This window comes from Balaenoptera ricei, chromosome 4 (genome assembly GCF_028023285.1).
Source record: "Balaenoptera ricei isolate mBalRic1 chromosome 4, mBalRic1.hap2, whole genome shotgun sequence".
Classification (NCBI taxonomy): Eukaryota; Metazoa; Chordata; class Mammalia; order Artiodactyla; family Balaenopteridae; genus Balaenoptera; species Balaenoptera ricei.
The window spans coordinates 142583779-142606864 of record NC_082642.1 but is presented as its reverse complement, the minus strand read 5'-3'; the positions used below and the strand labels follow the sequence as shown (position 1 = coordinate 142606864).

The following is a 23086-nucleotide window of genomic DNA, read 5'->3' as shown; positions in this document are numbered from 1 at the left end:
GGTTATTCTTGGCTACAGTTTCAAACTTAGGGTGTCTTGTTTCTATTTTGATTACTGTGTAGTAATACCAGAGTAAAATCATTTTCTCTGTTTTTAATTAGTGATAATTCTACACTAAAGTCAGGCCTTTTTATTTCAAATTTAAGACTGTCAGTGAAATACATAACTTTCCCAGTAGTTTTGTTACAATTCCTCCAGCCTTCTTCTTTGTTGCCTTTCGGCATTAGTGATTTTTTTGTCTGTGTTCAACATGATACCAATTGATGTGTCAAAATTGCGTAATGGTTTTTATTGTGAAGCCTTGACTTCTTGGTTTGATTTCCTATAATAGAGGTCAGCACATGCCCCCTTCACTGAGACAACTTGCACCTTCTTTCCCCACTTAGGGACAAAAACTCACACCACGTTGAGCTGAGCAATACTCAGGCAATGAGAGCTCGAGAAAAAGTCATTGTTTTATGCTATTAGACACGCAACCTGCAGGTTATTTTAAGTATTATATTACCAGAACTTGAATAGCAACAACAATAATGCATTCTATTAAAAATAAATAAAAGGAAAGAAAAAAGAAAAAAGTTAAAACGAAAGAAAAAGGAAAACTTCGTTTCTTAAGTGTGCTAAAGATCTATTGTAATCTCCATTTTTCTAAAAAGTTAACGCGAGGAAAACAAAATAATAGGAACCATTCCCAGGATTTTAAATCTTATGAGCCCAGAATCCGTGAAAATCCTGTTTAGAACCATCCCGTGAAGTTGACTTTGGGACGTCTCCCGCTACAGCATCAGAGCTTCTGTATCTTTCTAACAATCATCCCGTTGGACGTCCCCTGAGGACACAGCAGCTGGCTGGAGCGCCCAGACCAGACTCCTCTAACTGAATGTAGATGTGCAGGTGGAGAGGATACAAGTAATTCTGGCTCAGCAGCCAGGAATTTCCTTCCACCCCGCGTCCCAAAAGTGCACTGCATATTAGCGGCACAATTGGGACCCTCAAAAGCCAAGAAAATTCTAATAGTGCCCCCTGCTCTAGTGCGAAGAGTGTGGCCGGCGCCTGCCTCCGAGTGATGCCATCTTGGGATCTTAGCATCTTCTAAGGAGTTAGTGAGTTTTGCATTCTATTCACGTCTCCGTGTCTTTGAAAACTTAACCCAACTTTGCAAGAAGATGAGAACCTGCTGGTGTGGACCCTTAACTTTCTCTAACTAGAACTGACAAAATCAGAGGCGGTTTACACTAAACCGAAGACCTCCGGCCCCCCGCCGCAGACGGCACCCCCGAATTCTGGGCTCGCTGGGTGTCAAGTCAGCTGCCCCGCGGCAGACCTTCCGTCCGGGGCCCCAGAGAAAGCCCTCCGCCAGCGCCGAGCGTAGTAGGGGCTGTAGGTTTGGGGGAGCTGGTCTTAGCTGGAGTGGGTGGGAGGGTGGCGGTACCCCAGCAACTTACAGTCCAGGGCGACCACCAGGTAGCGCAGCAGCAGCAGGAGGAGGCGGTGGCGGCTCCTCCTCGCCATCTTCGCGGGGTCGGGAGCTGCCGGCTCCTCGAAAGCCGAGGGTCCCGGCGGCGGGAGCGCGGGAGCGCGGGAGGCAGCCCGGGGGGGCACTGAACTTCTCCGGGCGGGAGAGGAGAGACTCGTGCAGGGGAGGGGCGGGGCCTGATGGGATGTCAGTTTCCCCCTTCCAGGGGCGTCTTCTTAGCCCGCTGCCTAGAGGCGGGTCTGGCCTAACCAGGGGCCTGGGGGGGTCTGGACAGTTCTTTTTTGGGGGGAGGGGGGCGTGCGGGGAGGTTGGGACGGGGCGGGCCGAGGAAGCCGGACGAGGTGTCGGCTGGGTCCTAATGAGGGGGCCGGAGGAGGCGACGGGCGGAAGGGAAGCCCTGGCGGGGCGGGCGGCCCCCGCCCCCACCCCCGCGCCGCCGGGATTGATCGGCTTTGTGTCTGGTCCCGCGCGGGGCTGCCAGCTGTCCCCCAGGGCGAGGAGCCCGGGCGCGGGAGGCGCTGGCCGCAGGGCTTGGGGGTGGGGCGCGGAGGAGGAGGGACTGCGCCTGCCTTGCTCCGACTCCTCTCTTCCCCTCCTTGGCACAAAACTTCTTTGGGGGTTTTCAGCCTAAGGGTGGAGATTTTTGGAAAATTTCTGGCCAACCCGCGAACCTGCCGGGTAGGCGCTCCGGGGAGATGGGGTTTGCCGGCTCCGCCTTGAAGGCGAAGGGGGGAAAAAAAGCAATCAAGACTCGAGCTGGAAGGCAGGACTCAGATTTTAGCAATCGCCTTGGCCTCTCCTCGGTGTAAGCTTTCTGCTTCTTTGTGGAGAGTTGAGGTGTGTTTTGTGTTCTTTGCTTTTCACGTGTCAGAGTTAGAAGTTCATCTAACGGTATGAAATATTTATCATGTTTCTTTCCAGTTATATAACTGCCGCCTGTGGAGTTTTCCACATGTTAAAACTCTACAGCTGCCCTTTGTCAGGTTTATTTTTGGTCTGCAGTGCTTTTAAAAGCGAAACCCATTATGAATGCTCTGGTGCGCGCTTTAAAATTGACCCGCACTTATATAGTGCACACAGTGCAAGGGCTAAACAGGCAATTTATATATTTCCTCCTAGGGACCGAAAACGTCTGCTGCATTCAACAGTACTGACAGGTCTGGAAAAAGACCATTCCCAAGAGAAGAAATAGTTATACGTTGTTGTTTTTTTTTTAAACGTAGAATAATGGATAAAGTTCTGTGTAGAGGACAGTCGATTTAGTGGTGTGCACACGAAGAATTTAGTTAGCTCAGTGGACAAAGGCAACCAGAGTTCAGATAGGCAGAGCTGTGAGGAATGAGCATCCCTGCTGTTTCCTTGGTGACAGTGATGGAAGCTTAATGCCCATGGCGGGAGAGGGGCAGAGGACCCAGAAAGGAAAGTCAAAATGGCAGAAATGTGAGAGCTATACTCTAGTTAAGCAAGGAGAAAGGATACAGATTCAACAACAGGCTCACGCCAGTTTTTCTGGGCAGTAACAAGAAAGATTTAATGCTTTACAAGAAAAGTTGTTGGCACCCTCTTTTCTCATTCTTGCCGCAACTATCTGCCCTTTTGCTCCTTGCTAAAGATACACACAAAAGGGGTACTTTTTGGGGCTTCCCTGGTGGCGCAGTGGTTGAGAGTCTGCCTGCCAGTGCAGGGGACACGGGTTCGAGCCCTGGTCTGGGAAGATCCCACGTGCCGCGGAGCAATTAGGCCCGTGAGCCACAATTACTGAGCCTGCGCGTCTGGAGCCTGTGCTCCACAACAAGAGAGGCCGCGATAGTGAGAGGCCCGCGCACCGCGATGAAGAGTGGCCCCCACTTGCCGCAACTAGAGAAAGCCCTCGCATAGAAACGAAGACCCAACACAGCCATAAATAAATAAATAAATAATTTTTTTAAAAAAAGGGGGTACTTTTTAAAAAAATTCTGTGACACCATATGTGAGTAATTGATTCACTCAGTTATCTGTCCCCCAGTCAAGGCATTTGTCAAATAGCTACAATATGCCGGCTGCTGGAGGACAGTGATGAACAAGATCAAGTCTTTGCTGCTAAGGAGCTCACAGTCTTGAGGAAAGAGAGAGTGAGTCCCATCTGGAAAGACCTCTAATACCACGTCATAAGTGTTAACGGGAGGACAGAAAATATTACGTTTTTTATTGAGTGCTTTCTCAGCAGTGGAGTCTGAATAGTGCAATATCTAATCCTCCAACAACTCTGTTAGAGAGAAAATATTATCATTCCCACTCTACAGATGAGATAACCAGGCGGAGAGATGCTAAACAGCTTGTTCAAGGTCAAGGGTCAAGGCTAAGGGGAGGTTGCTACGTTGGGGATGCATGCAGGCCGTATAACCTACACACATCCTCCCATATACTCTTTATCGGCATGGAAAGTTGGGGCAACTTTTGAAAGGAAGGAAATAAGGGAAGGACATTCTAGGCAGAGCAAACAGCAGGCTCAAAAGCTGAGAGACCTAAAAATTATGGCTTGTTTAGGAAAAGCAAGTTTTTACAGTGCTAGAGTAGAACATGTGGAATAGGGGAGGGGAGGTGGCAGAAACTGAAAAGACGATTGGATTATGAGTGTCATTCAACGTCATACTATAGACTCTAGACCTTATCCTGTAGGTAAAGAGCTTTTTGAAAGCACTAGGGTAGGATATAAAATAATCCACAGTAGAACTGCTCTGTCCATTACGGTAGCCTCTAGATTCATGTGGCTATATAAATTTGAATTCCATTAAATTTAAAATCCAATTCTCCGGTCATATTTGTCACGTTTGAAGTTCTCAGTAGCCACATGGGAGTAGTGTCTGTCCTCCTGGACAATGCAGATATGTAGCATTGCCATCATTCCAGAAAGTTCTATAAGACATTGTTGCCCTAGAATGATGATTCATATGGAAATGTAGAGAATGGTTTAGAGATAAGAGAATCAGAATGTTAGACAAGTCTGAAAACCATTGCAGTGTTCTGAGAAGGAGATGAGGCATGAAGTAAATGGCCACAGTAAGTGAAGAGGCAGGTAGATTCCAATGGTATTCCATAGCAGGATTGTGTCATCTATATAGATGATTGTGTCAGCTATAGAGGTGAGAAAGCGGGGGAGCTGTAGTAACGGAGATTTCTAGCCTGGGTGGCTATATGTGGTTATAAATAGCATCATTACCTGAAAAAGAAACATAGGCAGCGTACATAGTTCCAACAGGATTGGGATGAGTTGACTAAGGGTTATCTAGTGAGATGACCAGCAACTATTAGAAGAATTGGGCTAGAATTCAGGAAGCCCTCAGAATTGATAAAGAAATAAATGTAGGGCTTCCCTGGTGGTAGAGTGGTTAAGAATCCGCCTGCCAATGCAGGGGACACGTGTTGGAGCCCTGGTCCATGAAGATTCCACATGCCGCAGAGCAACAAAGCCCAAGCGCCACAACTACCGAGCCTGCGCTCTAGAGCCCGCGAGCCACAACTACTGAAGCCTGTGCGCCTAGAGCCCGTGCTCTGCAACGAGAGAAGCCACTGCAATGAGAAGCCCGCGTACCACAACGAAGAGTAGCCCCCGCTCACCACAACTAGAGAATGCCCGCACGCAGCAACAAAGACTCAACACAGCCAAAAATAAATAAATAAAATAAATAAATTTATTTTAAAAAAAGAAGTAGATGTAAATATCATCAGCTTCCCTTAGAACAGTGATCGCTAAGATTGCTCTTTGGAATCTCCTAGAGATCCTTAAATATGATTCTCTACTTAAAATTATGTTAAAAATTCTGAGTCCCAGAAGTTTCAATCTCAGGGGCACCTGGAAAGCTGTAGAGTCTCGTCCCTGGTGCCTGAGGGGGACTGGTTTCGGGACTCCCCGTGGTTACCAAAATCTGAGGATGCTCAAGTCCCTTATATAAAATGTCATTAGTATTTGCATATAACCTACGCAATCCTCCCATATACTTTAAAGATTTTTTTGATGTGGACCATTTTAAAATTTATTTATTTATTTATTTATGGCTGTGTTGGGTCTTCGTTTCTGTGCGAGGGCTTTCTCTAGTTGTGGCAAGCGGGGGCCACTCTTCATCGCGGTGCACGGGCCTCTCACTGTCGCGGCCTCTCTTGTTGTGGAGCACAGGCTCCAGACACGCAGGCTCAGTAATTGTGGCTCACGGGCTCAGTTGCTCCGCGGCATGTGGGATCTTCCCAGACCAGGGCTCGAACCCATGTCCCCTGCATTGGCAGGCAGATTCTCAACCACTGCGCCACCAGGGAAGCCCCCATATACTTTAAATCACCTCTAGATTATTTATAATACCTAATACAATGGAAGTGCTATGTAAATAGTTGCCAGCATGCATCAAATTCAAATTTTGCTTTTTGGAATTTTCTGGAATTTTTTTTCGAATATTTTTGATCCGTGGTTGGTTGAACTTGAGGATGCAGCACCTGTGGATTCAGAGGGCTGACTGCATTACTGATAAGCACCCTGGTTGACTCTGATGAAACTATTCAATGGACTGGTATTTGAGAACCTTTCTAGAAGATGGGAGAAGCCATGAGAGTGAATGAATAAGATCAATCAGGAAAAGAAGTGAATATTCATCTAGAGGTAAATCTAAGGAAATAAATCCAATAAGAGGTAGGAAGAAGAGCCATGTTAAAAAATAAAAGTGAATCTAGACACAGACCTTATATTTTTCACAAAAAATGAACTCAAAACGGATCACAGACCTAAATGTAAAATGCAAAACTACAAAACTCCGAGAAGATAATGTGGGGAAGGAAAAATAATTTTTCCTCTCCCCTTTTAGGTTCTTGGCTGAGATCCCTCCGTAATGAAAAGACAGGTTAATGGGAGAAAAACAAACACATTTAGTAACTTGTATACCTTCTATATTCAAGGGAGATATCCAAGAACACTGAGTAACTCTCCAAAATGGCCCAACTCACCACCTTAGATGCCGTCTGTAGTTAAAGACAAAAGATGTTGCGGTCTCCCCCTACGCCCCCACCCAGGCCAGTTATGGGAGGTGACCAGCAAAAACACAGTAAACAAGGGTAAGGTTGTTCTGCAGATTTAATTCACTGCCTTCTCCATTAATAAGTGTTTCCAGAGATTTAGAATCACCCTTCTCTTCCCGGTACAGAGAGGGAGATACCCATGCAAATAGAGATTTCCCTTAGAAATATAAATGTCTCCTACAAAAGGAGCTTTTGTACTTCTACTCAGTTTTCAGGGCTTTTCCTATGTTTGCTGTTTCTTAAAAATATCAGCCTAAAATAATTCTCCTGCCAAAGAGGCATATTTTGGGGTGACAGGTTCTGCTCCCCTTCAATAACAAAGCACAAAATCTAGAGGACCTTGGGTTTGGTGGTGACTTTTTTTGTCTACCATGCGCTGGATCTTAGTTGCAGCACGTGAGATCCTTAGTTGCAGCATGTGGGATCTAGTTCCCTGACCAGAGATCGAACCCAGGCCCCCTGCATTGGGAGCACTGGACTACCATGGAAGTCCCTGGTGGTGACTTTTCAGATAAAATACCAAAGGCGTGATTCAAGCAAGAAAGAATTGATAAACTAGACTTCATTAAAGTTTTTAAAATTAAAAACTTCTGCTCTTTGAAAGACAATTTCAAGAGAATTAGAAGCCACAGACTGGGAGAAAATATTTGCAAAAAAATGTATCTGATAAAGAGCTATTACACAAAATATACAAAGAACTCTTAAAACTCAACAATAAGAAAACAATCCAATCTTAAAAATTGGTCAGGGGGGGCTTCCTTGGTGGCGCAGTGGTTGAGAATCTGCCTGCTAATGCAGGGGACACGGGTTCGAGCCCTGGTCTGGGAAGATCCCACATGCCACAGAGCAACTGGGCCCGTGAGCCACAACTACTGAGCCTGCGCGTCTGGAGCCTGTGCTCCGCAACGAGAGAGGCCACGACAGTGAGAGGCCCGCGCACCGCGATGAAGAGTGGCCCCCGCTTGCCGCAACTGGAGAAAGCCCTCGCACAGAAACGAAGACCCAACACAGCCAAAAAAAAAAAAAATTGGTCAGGGGACTTCCCTGGCGGTCCAGTGGTTATAGACTTCGCCTTCCAATGCAGGGGGTGCGGGTTCAGTCCCTGGTTGGGGAGCTAAGATCCCACATGCCTTGTGGCCAAAAAACCAAAACATAGAACGAAAGCAATATTGTAACAAATTCAATAAAGACTTAAAAACAAAACAAATTGGTCAAAGACCTTAGTAGACACCTCATCAAGGAAGATATAGAGATAGTAAGCATAAAAAAATTAATTAACAGAAACTTCGGGCTTCCCTGGTGGCACAGTGGTTAAGAATCCTCTTGCCAATGCGGGGGACACGGGTTCGATCCCTGGTCCGGGAAGATCCCACATGCCGCGAAGCAACTAAGTCCGTGTGCCACAACTACTGAGCCTGCGCTCTAGAACCCGAAAAGCCATAACTACTGAAGCCTGTGCAGCTAGAGCCTGTGCTCCGCAACAAGAGAAGCCACCGCAGTGAGAAGCCCGTGCACCGCAACGAAGAGTAGCCCCTGCTCACCACAACTAGAGAAAGCCCGCGCGGCAGCAGCGAAGACCCAACACAGCCAAAGATAAAATAAATAAATTAAAAACAAAAACAGAAACTTCAATTAAATAGAGTCGGGGGACCAGAATGAGAAGCTCTCATGCCCTGTGACAATAGCAGAGCCCAGGAGGAGGAAGAAAGACTCCTTCCCTGGCAAGGACTCAACCAATGAAAAGCCATGGACTCTGTTTATTTTAGCCCTCCCAACTTCCTTTTACCCTCTATAAAAGTGTTCTCCTTCCTTTGCAGTGCAGGGACTTGCATTTGGCTCACCACGGATGCAGAGCCCAAATTGCAATTCTCTGCAGATCCCAAGTAAACCCGTCTTTGCTGGAGAAATAACTGGCAGTCTATTTGTTTTAGGTCAACACACGCAACTATATGAAAAGATACTCCACATCATATGTTATCAAGGAAGTGCAAATTAAAACAACAACAAGATACCACTATCACACTTATTACAATGACCAAAGTCCAGAACACTGACAACAACACCGTCAAATGCTGGTGAGGATGTGGACCAAAAGGAACCCTCATTCATTGCTGGTGGGAATGCAAAATGGTACAGCCAATTTGGAAGCGACTTTGGCAGTTTCTTACCAAACTAAACATACACTTAGTGTATATGATCTTTTTGCATGGGATTTTCTTCCCTCATACCAGACAATTCTCCCACTTTCTAGACACTGAGGGGGTGTCCTGCAATTCAATTCAATTCTGACACTAACTACCCAGAATTAGTGCAGACCCCCCAGGTTCAGGGCTCAGTCCCATGACAACTGAAAAAAAAAAGCACAACCTAGAAGTTGAGAATTATGTTTTATTTGGCAAACTTTCTGAGGGCTTAAGCTTGGGATACAGCCTCTCAGCTAAGCTCTGAGAGACTGCTCGGAAGAGATAAGGGAGGAACCAGGATATACAGGAGTTTTTGCTACAACAGACAAACAAACAAACCCATGTAGTAGAACGTCAAAAGATTACTGCTAATCACAAAAACAGACATTTCAAGTTAATGAGTTTAGTGCTTTTCTTTGTACGGGAAGATGCAAGAGTCAGAGCTCATTAAAATCATTCCTCTGATATGCATCTTAACTATCTAGGGCCAATATCCTGTTTTTCACCATCCTGAATTCCCCTCAGGGTGCACCGCTGCGGGAACCTGCAGTGGTTGATGGCGTGATGGCAGGCAATATTCTTTGATTACTAAAATGTCAGGCAATATTTCTTTGTCCACAGTCCAAACCCATAGAATGTACAGTACCAAGAGTGAACCCTAATGTAAACTATGGACTCTGGGTGATTGTGATATGTCAGTGTGTGTTCATCAGTTGTAACAAATATATCACTCTGGTGGGAGACATTGATCATGTGGGAGGCTACGATGTGCTGGGGGCAGGGCGTATATGGGAAATCTCCATACCTTCTGCTTAATTTTGTTGTGAATCTAAAACCTAAAAAATAAAGTCTAATAACAAACTTAAAACAAACAAAAGAACACAAGAAAGAGCAGTCAAAAATGTATGAGAGGAACTCGGAGAGAATCAGGAGCCAAAGGTGGAGGTATTTACTGTCTTCAGTGCTAAAAAGACGATTGAAAATTCTCTCCTGCATTTAGTAATTATGAGGGCATTAAACACTTGGACAATAGAGAAAGCAAGCCTCCAAAGAACTTGTAGAAAAAATTTAAAGACTCGTGTTCCTTACTTAATAAAGTATAAAACTAGTGCAAAGATTAAAATGAATACTGAAATGATTACAAACAGCAGCAGCATAGGACTTCCCTGGCGTCCAGTGGTTAGGACTCAGCGCTTTCACTGCCAAGGGCCCAGGTTCGATCCCTGGTCAGGGAACTAAGATCCCACAAGCTGCATGGCAGGGCCAAAAAAACAAAAACAACAACAACAACAAAAAAAACAAAACAGCAGCAGGATGGTGAAAGGAATAGTAATAGTTAATGCTGCTTCATTAATGCCTGGTTGGGAGTGTGTTTCATTATTGATCTGCTTGTAAGAATCCCTACCCCAGGCAGCATGGGGCAACTGTAGGGAAGAATGGGGAGGAATTACCAGGGGCGTCCCTCCAAACTCTGTTCTATTCTCCAGGATTGTATTGGCCCTCCCTGCCCCCTCCCATGTGTCATAATCACTTTCACTCTGATACTATAAGCATTTTGTCAGGTAAACATAAATGGGGTATTTTAGGATGTCTTACCATTTTTCCTTCTTTCCACTCACTCTAATTCTGAATTCAAAGTAATGTTGAGGAGGTGACAAGGCACATTTCCTAAAACAAGCAAGGCAGAGAAGGGCTGGGTTTAAGCTGAGTGACTTCTCACAACATCTCAGATTTGGTATTTCTGTGTTGAATGGGTTATTTTTCCTCACGGGTGTGGAGAAGTTGCTGGTAAATGCCCGCACTCTGCAAATTAGAGAAAAGAGCGAAAAAAGTCTTCCATTTCCAGAACCACGTAAATTCCCAAGTGTCTCTCATATACATTTTAACTGCCTGTGGATAGAATTTAAGGTCTTTCATGGGATCCTTATTACTCATCCCTCATCATTATCCCTCAGATTGTGTTCTGGAATAAGCCTGATTTCAGCTTTTCATTCTGATATGCCTATAAGCACACTCATGATTTGTTCTCAAATAAACCTATTTAGAGAAGCCCTATTCTACAGCCCCTCCAGAATGTAGTCTTCATGACCCTCCCAAAGTGACATCTTTCTTCCAGTTATTATAACAATACAGTGCTCAAAACTTTCTTCCAAGAAAGAAAAAAACCCTCACTAGTCTTGTAACAGGGGAGAGCTAAATCGGACTCCACGTTTCTTTGACTTTAACCTTTGCTTTTCGTTGCTTTTGTTATTATCATCATACATAGTGGCCTGCCTCAGGGAACCCTGCCGCTCTGCCTGAATGTTAAAGTGCCTCTGTTCAGCTCACAGGGAGACAATCTGACCAGGCGCACTTGTGGAAGGCTGCAAGAAACAAGAAATTAACACATCCCCTCCCCAAGGCTGGCCAGTTCCAGGGGATATTTGCAAAATTTATGGCCTTTTTACTTTACTTCCTCATCTCCTCCCCCTCTCTCTGCTATAAAAGAAACTGGCATTCAAACCCGCACAAGATGGTTTATCAGAGACACTAGTCTGTCACCTTCTCGGTCGGCTTTCCGAATAAAGTCCTACTCCTTGCCTCAACACCTCGTCTTCGATTCACCGGCCTGTCGTGCGGTGAGCAGAGCGAGCTTGGACTCGGTAACAGCCTCACCTGGTTCTAATTACTACAAGCAGGACAGTCGTTCACAGTCTGTGCTCCTACATGACTTAACAGCTCCAGGGTGGTTCTACCTGACAATTAAGTGAGGTTCACCAGTGATCAGTAAATTAGTTATTAATGCTTTCTTTTTTTTTAAATCAGTCATCAATTTTATACACATCACTTTATACATGTCAATCCCAATCACCCAATTCAGCACACCACCATCCCCACCCCACTGCGGTTTTCCCCCCTTGGTGTCCATACGTTTGTTCTCTACATCTGTGTCTCAATTTCTGCCCTGCAAACCGGCTCATCTGTACCATTTTTCTAGGTTCCACATACATGCGTTAATATACGATATTTGTTTTTCTCTTTCTGACTTACTTCACTCTGTATGACAGTCTCTAGATCCATCCATGTCTCAACAAATGACCCAATTTCATTCCTTTTTATGGCTGAGTAATATTCCATTGTATATATGTACCACAACTTCTTTATCCATTCGTCTGTTGATGGGCATTTAGGTTGCTTCCATGACCTGGCTATTGTAAATAGTGCTGTAATGAACATTCGGGTGCATGTATTAATGCTTTCTTTTCTTTTCTAAAAGCACATTTATTATCAACTCAGTGGTTGGTTTTTTAAAATTGAAGGATAATTAGCAACTTCATAGGGAATTAAGTAATATGAAAATGACTTTTTGAAAGGAATTTTCTTGGGGAAGAGACAGCATTTAACAAACATTTGCCAGGGTCAGACAAAGGATGGACAGACATCAGTTAGTCTATAAGGATGGAGTCATAACAACTAAAACTTGGGGAAAAAGATACTTCCCAACTCCATCCCCTCCCCACATTTCCCCTCCCTCATTTCACAGTTAAGAATGATGAGAACCAAAGGAGTGATATAATTAACCCAAGGTCACACAGCAAGATAAGAAAAGAGCCAGGCCTGGAATGAATGCTAGTTATGTCTTTCCTCTGCAGTCCCCCAAAGAGTGTAGATCCCTCAGTGCTGGCTGGAAATGGATTTGCCTTTTTGTATATAACTCGACCCACATTATATCTAATTTTCTCCTGAGACCCCTTGCCTAGGACAGCTACACTTAATGTATGTCCTTAATTGAAGAGTGAGTGGGGGAAGTAAAACTCTGTTGGGTTGCGGGAGCTTTGCAGTCTAACTCACCATCTTGGATCTATAGCAATACAGCCCAGATGAGAGGATACTAAAAAGATTTAGGAAAGATGCAGTGATTCTTCCATTTGGTTGCTGCTCTCCAGAACACTTCTAAAGACGATGATGATATTAATTGTTACCATGTATTAAGTACTATTTTCTGGCACTGTGCAGACCACTTCATAGGCGTTATCTGATAAACAACTTTGTGAAGAGGTACTATTATCATCTTACAGATGAGAACAAAGGCTTAGGAAAGGTAAGTCCCTGACCCAGGACTAGGCAACTAGGAAATAACTGAGACAGCTTTAAACCCAGATTTGTCTGACTTCCAAGACCCATGTTCTTAATTACTAAGATATCTGAGAAGATGGACTCCAGTGGAGTGCATTTCTCTCTTCTCCTAGGGAGAAGAAAAAGCCATCCTGAATGTTGTCACTTGATCTCTGTCATGATAATGTCATCTTCATTTGTTTGACAGGATATTTTGCAGGTCCTTTCATATGCATTTTCTCTTTGGATCTCTGCAACAACCCAATGAGGGAGCTGGGAAAGGTATGATTATGCATTTTTAAACAGCCCTATCTATAACTGCTGGGTATCAGTAAGTACCTGATCAACTCCAGATGCTAAACAAATAGAAGATCAAAATCTCTATGATTTCTGTATGATGAATGTTCAGGGTACTCTGAGTGACCAGCTGGGTATGAGGCAGCCTGGGGATGTGGGAAACACACTATTGGGAGTCTGGCTGGCTGTGATAGGGACCTATCTCTCTATATCTGTCTGGTGACTTAGAGACTTAATAACCTGCCCACATTCACACAGGTAATGAACCCAAACCATCTGTCTCTAAAGACCCTGCTATTCCCCATTCCCTTACTTCAGTTATCTTTCATGTTCTAATAACTCTGTAGTCTATATCTCTTTAGCTCAGATCTTTCTCTTGAACTCCAAATCAGTTTTCCATGTTTTTAGAATATCTAGATGTACCACTCAAAATCAGTTAAAATTGATTTTTAAATATTTAAATTAAAATCAAGTCTAAAATTGAGTTGATTTTATCACCGCTTCACCCCACTTCAATTTTCTCCACTTTTTTACCTTCTTCCTTCTCTCCCATCCTTTCTCTCATTCATTACCCAACATGAAATAAGCACCTACTATAGGCCAACCACTATGCTGATGGCTTGGGACACAATTATGTGCAGTAACAGACAATATATCTCATCTTGTGGATGAGATAGACATCAATCAGGCAAAGCAAGCATGGATACTAGGGGGGCTAATTAATTAAGGGTTTGCATATTTGGGAAGTCAGGGAAGGCTAGTCTGAGGGAGTGACGCTTAGTCTGGAAGTTGAAGGGAGTAGGAGAAAACAGGTGGGAAGAACAGTCTATGAAAAGGGAACACCAGGTGCACAGACCTTGTGACAAGTACACAGAGTGAGAGTCGGCAGGTGGGACTGTAGCACAAAGGTTGAGAGGGAGAGTGATGGAGGCCACGGAGAGCCTGGCTGAAAACCTTCAAGGACTCCAGCAGCTTTCAGAATAAAAGGAGAATATACAACACCACTTTATTCCCTTTTTCTCATCATGCTACCACAGGGCCTTTGCATATACTGTTCCCTCTTTGCACTTGGATCTTCATTCTTTGTTCTTTCTTTAGTATTATCTAGCATGTATTGAATATTTGCTATACACATATTAGGCACTATGCTAAATTCTTTTCATATTACCTACTTTAATCCTCATAATCATATAAATGAGAAAATCTATTATTTCCATTTTACAGGTGAGGTCATTGGGACAGAGAGATTGAGTGACAAGCCCAGAATCACAACAACTTGTGGGGGGTAGAGTAAGGTTTGCAACGGCACTGGGCTTAGTCCAGATTCAACGCGCTGAACTGTTGTGTGCATTGCTGTCAGTTCGCCTCCGTCTCAGCTGGTCACCACCTCTTCATCCTTCTGTCTCTGCTAAACTTCAATTTCCTTAGGAAATTTTCCTGCCCTTCCTGACTAGATCAAATCCTACTATTGCAAGCTCTCGTTACCCTCTTCCTCTCTGGTATCAAAGCTGGGATTTTAAACTCAATTGGTCACAATCAGTCACCAGTAGTAGACTGTGAACTCCATGAAGACAGGGTCTAATTTTTAATCTCATTATTGCAGTCTCTTTTCCTAACAAAGTGCTTGTCAGTTATTAAATGCTCAACAGATATATAGCTACTGGTTGGATATATGGATCCGTATATCTTTGACAAGAGTGTGATTGTACTGTAAGTTTTTTTTAACCTAACAACTTAGTTCAGGCTGCTATAACAAAGCACCAGAGTCTGAGTGGCTTATAAACAACAGATATTTATTTCTCAAGTTCTGGAGGATAGGAAGTTCAAGATCAGGGCATTGGGAAAATCAGGTTCCAGCAAGGGCCCCCTTCCAGGTTGTAGACAGCCGATGTCTTGTTGTGTCCTCACACGGAGGAAAGAGAGCTCTGGCATCTTCTTATAAGGAGACTTATCCCATTCATGAGGGCTCCACACTCATGACCTAATCACCTCCCAAAGGTCCTACTTCCAAATACCATCACATTAGGATTAGGGTCTCAACATATGATTTTTGAGGGAACACAAACATTCAGTCCATAACATCTAACAATGTCTTTTTAAAGTCAGTAGTCGGGACTTCCCTGGTGGTCCAGTGGTTAAGACTTGGCCTTCCAATGCAGTGGGTGCAGGTTCGATGCCTGGTCAGGGAGCTAAGATCCCCCATGCCTTGAGGCCAAAAAACCAAAACATAAAACAGAAGCAATACTGTAACAAATTCAATAAAGACTAAAAAAAAAATGATCCATGTTAAAGTCAGTAGTACTGCTTTTAAGCTTCAGTATCTCTACATGCCAATCTCATTGCTAATCATTGCTAAGTGCTCTGTGTTCATGATCTCCTTTGATTCTACATATGAAGGAACTGAAGGTCTGAATGAGGTCCAATAAATTGCCCCAGGACACCCAGTTGGTCAATGGTACAAGACATGGTTCCAGGTCTGTCTATATCTAAAGGCTTTACTCTATAGCACTGTCATGTTACCTCCACTCTTATAACCATTTTTCCAAGTCAGCCAATCTACTACGATATCAGTGCTGATGGCACCATTGTATTCGCTGTAGGGATATAATAACTGTTTAACAGATCCATATTTATTTACTTTTAGGTTGTTTTGATATTTTTAACATCATAAAGCTGTGATGCACACTCTTGTATGTTTGTACTCTTGTCTGATTATTTCCTCAGGGTAGTTGGTGGTAAAAAAGTCAGAAGTTTTGATTCATATGGCCAAATTAGCAGCAGTAGAATTTGAGTTTTTAGTAGTGGATTCTATTACCTGCCTATTTGCCAAGAGGGTATGTTTTGCCATTGGCCAACAAAGAAAAACATGACATAAAAATATTCTTTGCATTTTCATTAATTTATCCTGGAGTACAGAAAAAAAGATAAAATCCACTGCAGCCCTTTTTCTTTGGACCTAGTTCTCAAGGCATATTTTTGAAGTACAGAATTTAGTACGTACTTCAACTTAAGACAGATAAATAGGAGTACTTGTAGCAAAAACAGGCTGCTTTTGATTTGTTTAGTGTTTACTATGTATCCTGAACACATTTTTCTCTAATGTGTCTGTATAAACCTTTAATTTTTTTGCGTAATCAAATTCTTAATGCTGATGAAATTCTATACCTCAAATAACTTTTCTTACCAGCATCTCAACTGCATTTTTCATCTTTAAGACCTTTGAGAAGGGGTTAGAGAACATGAATAAACTTGCTACAGAAAAAATTAGATGGATAGACAAGAAACAGAATGACGCCTTTTTACTCCCAAAGATTTAGGAATCTGCTATGTTCTTGGATCTGTCCCCTTTAAAGCAGGTGGATAGTTTTAATCTTTCTGGAATGCTCTTTTTGGCCCTGATGAAAAGTAGCTGACCGGAAGAGCAGCAGAAGGTTAACATTTGGTTTCATGACTGATATAACCCTCTAAGTGACAACATTCTGTCTACCAAACAAGCCAAGATTTGTGTTTCTCTAGAGAGGTCAAGAAAGGGCATGTTTTCTCATATGATAACTTTAAAACCCTCTTGCTTTTCACTGAATTTTAAGGTTTGCCTTGTGCCTTATAGATGTGAGTGCTCCTAGGAATTGGAAGAGTTTTCAAAAATATTTTTTTCCTGGAAGTGTGATATTCTAACAAAGGCCAGGCTGTTGATTCCCTGAAGTGCTAGGAATCCTCGCAGGGACAGAAGTTCAAATGTTTGTCTGCTGGCTTGGAGCCAGTGAATACAATGGCAGGGAACTTTGGTGGAGACCTTGAAAATGCCTGACGGGGTGGATGCAGTTTAAGAAGCAGGATATGGGAGTTAGAGCCTATGGCGGAAATGGCCATCCTTGTCATTCCTCCCTAGGATAGGGCCTAAACATCCTGGAGCACTGAAAATCAAAAGTGGAGATATATTGGCCATTCCAGAAACTACATCTTTTTCCCTAGAAACACTTTTAGATAAGCCATCTAAAACCTCTGGAACTTTGGTTCCTCATATATAGAAAATGGGACTGAGGTATGTGATTTTAAAGGCATTTTCAACTATAAAACTAGGCTACTCTTCAAATTCAGAAACAGAGAATAAGCAAGTCTTCTAGTAACAATACAATATTTTATTGCTGCTGGAAAGTTGTCAGTATGATAAGCAACCTCTACTCAACTACTACAGATTTTCTTTTCCCTCCTGCCCCAACCACTGAAAACACACACACACACACACACACACACACACACACACACACGGTGTCTCTCTCTCTCTCTCATAAACTGTTTAAAGCATATTTAATTTTGTCCTAGTAAGTCAAGAATCTTAGAACAGGACTTCCCTGGTGGTGCAGTGGTTAAGAATCCGCCTGCCAATGCAGGCGACACGGGTTTGATCCCTGGTCCAGGAAGATCCCACATGCTGTGGAGCAACTAAGCCCGTGCACCACAACTACTGAGCCTGCGTTCTGGAGCCCGTGAGCCACAACTACTGAGCCCACGTGCTACAACTACTGAAGCCCATGCACCTAGAGCCCGTGCTCCGCAACAAGAGAAGCCACCGCAATGAGAAGCCCGCGCACTGCAACGAAGAGTAGCCCCTGCTCGCCGCAACTAGAGAAAGCCCGCACGCAACAACGAAGACCCAACGCAGCCAAAAATAAATAAATACATACATACATAAATTAAAAAAAAAAAGAACCTTAGAACAGAAAGGGATATAGGGAGATAGAAGAAAGAGATGCCTTGATTGTGGTATCTGAGTTGGGGTTTATAAGACTGTTTCTTTTCTTCTCTCTTCTGATCTTCCTCTTATCATCACTTTTCTCTTTTCTATACTCCCTTCCCTTCTTTCTGCATTCAAAACCTCCAACATGTTGACTGAGATTCTTTTTTTTTTTTGACTGAGATTCTTAATTTAAAAAAAGCTACTGGTATTTAGCCAAATCTTTCCACTGCATTTTTCAATGAGGAGCGCTTTGGCTTTTGGCCTAAGTTGACCACAGTCTTTGTCAATAGTTTAGAATTAAAGAGAGTTTTGCTTTCTGATGTCAGGGCCTTTCTGGAAACACCAAAAAATAAAGTCTCAGCTGGTACTTGGACCAATTCTAACAGGTCCAAGTTTTTCCCTCCTCTCCTGCTAGTAAGGGAAAGAGTGATGCGAATAATAATGAAAGCTTTGTGGTACTGGAAATCTCTCCAGTTTTAACCTCAAAAGTCAAGTGTAACTTGCTTTTATGTAAGAAAATGTCATTATTATTAAAAATATACACATTGAAAAATTAGAAGTGAAATGTCATAACATGTGTAATTTATATTAAAATGGTCAATAATATTATAATAGCTTTGTACAGGGACAGATGGTTACTAGATTTACTGTGGTGATAATTTCATAATGTGTGCAAATGTCAAATTGCTGTATAATACACCTGAAAGTAACATAATATTGTACATCAACTCCACTTCAATTTTTAAAATGAATAAAAGAAAATATTTCATAAAAACATGGAAGAAGCAAAATGTGGCAAATTGTTAATCTAGACAGTGGGTATATGGCATTTGTTATACTATTTTTTCTTCTTTTCTGTACAGCTGAAATGTTTCACACATATTTCACACACATTTCAAAATTTCATACACATAACAAAAAGTGAATGAAAAATTAACCTCATCTTCATAAATAAGAAACCAAAGACTTAACTTAATTTGGTATTCTCTCCTCCTATGCAAACTTGCTGGATCTTCAAAATCTCTCTGCTATGTTACTGGCTCCACTTATTCAGTTGATCCAAGAGAAGTAATCACTATCAAAACAAGTTTAATTTTACGGAGGCCTTGACTGCAAGTTGGAAGGCCAATTCACTGGGGGAGAGAAACAGAAACTTCTCTTCACTGTTTTTATCTTGCTCTCTCCAACTGATTCTAGCACTCCTGCTGTTCTTTGGGGGAGAAGAGCAAAGGAAAGAAAGGGGAGGCAAGGGAGCATGATGACACCTCACCAGGATTTTCACTTGCCTGGGAGAAGTAAATAAAATAAACTTTTCTGAAGAAAAACAAAACACACCCAACCTAATTAAGCTTAAAAGCTTTTGTACATCAAAGAAAGCCATAAACAAAATGAAAAGACAACCTAGAGAATGGGAGAAAATATTTGCAAATGATGCAACTGACAAGGGATTAATTTCTAAAATATACAAACAGCTATACAACTCAATAACAAACAAACAAACAAACAAAAAAACCAAACGACCCAATCAAAAAATGGGCAGAAGACCTAAATAGTCATTTCTCTAGACGAGATTGGGCATGTTCAGGAAGGTATGGCCGTAGACAGACATTTCTCCAAAGAAGACATACAAATGGCCAACAGGCACACGAAAAGATGCTCAACATCGCTAATTATTAGAGAAGTGCAAATCAAAACTACAATGAGGTATCAACCTCTCACCAGTCAGAATGGCCATCATCAGAAAGTCTACAAATAACAAATGGTGGAGAGGGTGTGGAGAAAAGGGAACCCTCCTACACACTGTAGGTGGAAATGTAAATTGGTACAGTCATTATGGAGAACAGTATGGAAGTTTCTTAAAAAACTAAAAATAGAGCTACCATATGATCCAGCAATCCCACTCCCAGGCACATATCTGGAGAAAACTATGGTTTGAAAGGATACATGCACCCCAATGTTCATTGCAGCACTATTTATAATAGCCATGACATAGAAGCAACCTAAATATCCATCAACAGGAGAAGATGTGGTATATATATATATATATATATATATATATATATATATATATATGCACAATGGAATATTACTGAGCCATAAAAAGGAATGAAATAATGCCATTTTCAGCAACATGGATGGACCTAGAGATTATCATACTAAATAAAGTAAGTAAGGCAGAGAAAGACAAATATCATACAATTTCACTTATATGTGGAATCTAAAAAGATGATAGAAATGAACTTGTTTACAAAACAGAAATAGACTGACAGACATACAAAACAAACTTATGGTTACCAATGGGGAGAGTGGAGGTGGTGGTGGGAGGTTGGGGAGAGTGGAGGTGGTGGTGGGAGGTTGGGGAGAGAGATAAATTAGGAGTTTGGGATTAACATACACACACTACTATATATAAAATGGTAAACAACAAGGACCTACTGTATAGCACAGGGAACTATACTCAATATCTTGTAGTAACCTATAATGGAAAAGAATCTGAAAAAGAATATATATATGTATAACTGAATCACTTTGCTGTACACTTGAAACTAACACAACATTGTAAATTAACTCTACTTCAATAAAAAAATAAATAAATAAAATTATTAAAAAAAACAAACAAGCGTCCCAAATGGCTCTGGGACAGGTCTTTCCCTATTATGCCTTGGCACATTTGTCAAAAATCAACTGATCATAAACATAAGGGTTTATTTCTGGACACTCAGTTTACTCTGTCATTCTATGTCTATCTTTATGCCAGCGCCACATTGTATTGATTCATGTAGTTTTGTACTGAGTTCAGAAGTCATGAGGTATGAGTCTTCCAACTTTGTTCTCCTTTTTTGAGATTATTTTTTAATTCTGTTTGAATTTTAGAGTCGGCTTGTCAGTTTCTTCAAAGCCAGCTAGGATTTTGATGGGATTATATTGCAACTGTGAATCAATTTGAGGGGTGTCACTATCTTAGCAATATTAAGTCTTCTGATCCATGAACATGGGATGTCTTTCCATTTATTTAGGTCCTTAATTATTTTCAGCAATCTTTTGTGGTATTCAGTATACATGTCTTGCACTTCTTTGCTAAATTTATACCTATGTAATTTGTTCTTTTTGATGATATTGTAAATAGAATTATTTTCTTCATTCTATTTTCAGAATTTCCGTTGCTAGTCTATAGAAATAGAATTGATTTTTGTATATTGATCTTGTATCCTGCAATTTTCTTGTACTCTTTTATTATTTCTAATAATTTTTTAGTGGATTCTTTAGGATTTTTTATATACAAGATCATGTCATCTACAAATAGAGATAGTATTACTTCCTCCTTTCCCATCTAGATGTTTTTACTTATTTTCTTGCCTAATTGCCCTGGATGTAACCTCCAGTACAATGTTAAATAGAAGTGGAAAGAGTAGATATCCTTTTCTTTCTTGTTCCTGATTTAAGGGAAAGTATTTAGTCTTTCACTGTTGTATATAATGTTAGCTGTGGATTGTTGAGGAAGGTCCTTTCTATTTCTATTAGATTGGCCAAAAAGTTCATTCGGGTTGTTCTGTAACATCTTATGGAAAAACCTAAACGAACTTTTTGGCCAACCAATAGTTGAATGTTTTTATCAAGAATGGGTGTTGTAGATCAGTGGAACAGGAGAGAAAGTCCAGAAATAAAACCACGTACTTATGGTCAATCAATCTATGACACAGGAGGCAAGAATACACAATGGAGAAAAGACAGTCTCTTTAAAAAGCGGTGCTGGGAAAACTGGACAGCTATATGTAAAACAATGAAATTAGAACATTCTCTAGCACCATATACAAAAAATAAACTCAAAATGGATTAAAGACCTAAATGTAAGGCTGGATACTATAAAATTCCTAGAGGAAAACATAGGCAGAACAGTCTTTGACATAAATCACAGCAATATTTTTTTGGATATATCTTCTAGAGTAATGGAAACAAAAGCAAAAATAAACAAATGGGACCTTATTAAACTTAAAAACTTTTGTACAGCAAAGGAAACCATAAGCAAAACGAAAAGACAACCTACAGAGTGGGAGAAAATATTTGCAAATGATGCAACCCACAAGGAATTAATTTCCAAAATATACAAACAGGTCATACAGCTCTATATCAAAAAAACAAACAACCCAATCAAAAAATGAGCAGAAGAGCTAAACAGACATTTCTCCAAAGAAGACATACAGGAGGCCAACAGGCACATGAAAAGATGTTCTACATCGCTAATTATTAGAAAAATGCAAATCAAAACTACAGTGAGGTATCACCTCACACCAGTCAGAATGGCCATCATCAAAAAGTCTACAAATAATAAATGCTGGAGAGGGTGTGGAGAAAATGGAACCTTCCTACACTGTTGGTAGGAATGCAAATTGGTGCAGCCACTATGGAGAACAGTATGGAGATTCCTTAAAAAACTAAAATAGAGTTACCATATGATCCAGCAAACCTCCTTGGCATATATTCAGAAAAGATGAAAATTCAAATTCAAAAAGATACATGCACCCCAGTGTTCACTGCAGCACTATGTACAATAGCCAAGACAGGGAAACAACCTAAATGTCCATCGATAGATCGATAGATGAACGGATAAAGATGTGGTATATATGTGGTATACACACACACACATAATGGAATATTACTCAGCCATAAAAAAGAATGAAATAATGCCATTTACAGCAATGAGGATGGACCTAGAGCTTGTCATACTAAGTGAGATAAATTAGACAGAGAAAGACAAATATATGGCATCACTTATATGTGGAATCTAAAAAAGTGATACAAATGAGCTTGTTTACAAAAGAGAAATAGACTCACAGACATAGAAAACAAATTTAGTTACCAAAGGGTAAAGGGAGGAGGGATAAATTAGGAGTTTGGGATTAACATATACACACTACTATATATAAAATAGATAAACAGCAGGGACTTACTGTATAGCACAGGGAACTATACTCAATATCTTGTAATAGCCTATAATGGAAAAGAATCTGGAAGAGAACATATATGTATCTGTATATTATATATATACAATTTATGTATGAATCACTTTGCTGTACACTTGAAATTAACACAACATTTGTAAATCAATAGAAAAAAAAGAGTGCTGGATTTTTCAAATGTCTTTTCTTTTTTTAAAATTAATTTATTAATTTATTATTTATTTTTGGTTGCATTGGGTCTTTGTTGCTGAGCACAGGCTTTCTCTAGTTGAGGCGAGCGGGGGCTACTCTTCGTTGCGGT

At 41.4% G+C, this 23086-nt stretch overlaps 1 protein-coding gene across 4 annotated transcripts in view; it reads right to left on the bottom strand.

Annotated features, from left to right (window-relative positions):
* The window catches only part of JAM2 (junctional adhesion molecule 2), a 66978-nt gene extending 64917 nt beyond the window's left edge, over positions 1-2061 (bottom strand). For 2 of the 4 annotated variants that reach the window (XM_059921392.1, XM_059921393.1), the window contains exon 1: positions 1443-2060. In XM_059921392.1, coding sequence (XP_059777375.1) covers positions 1443-1509 — 67 coding nt within the window. In that variant the 5' untranslated portion in view covers positions 1510-2060. Of the gene's footprint in view, positions 1-1442 lie in introns of all 4 variants that reach the window. The other 2 variants (XM_059921391.1, XM_059921394.1) reach the window with 2 other exon arrangements.
* Between the last annotated feature and the right edge of the window lie 21025 nt (positions 2062-23086).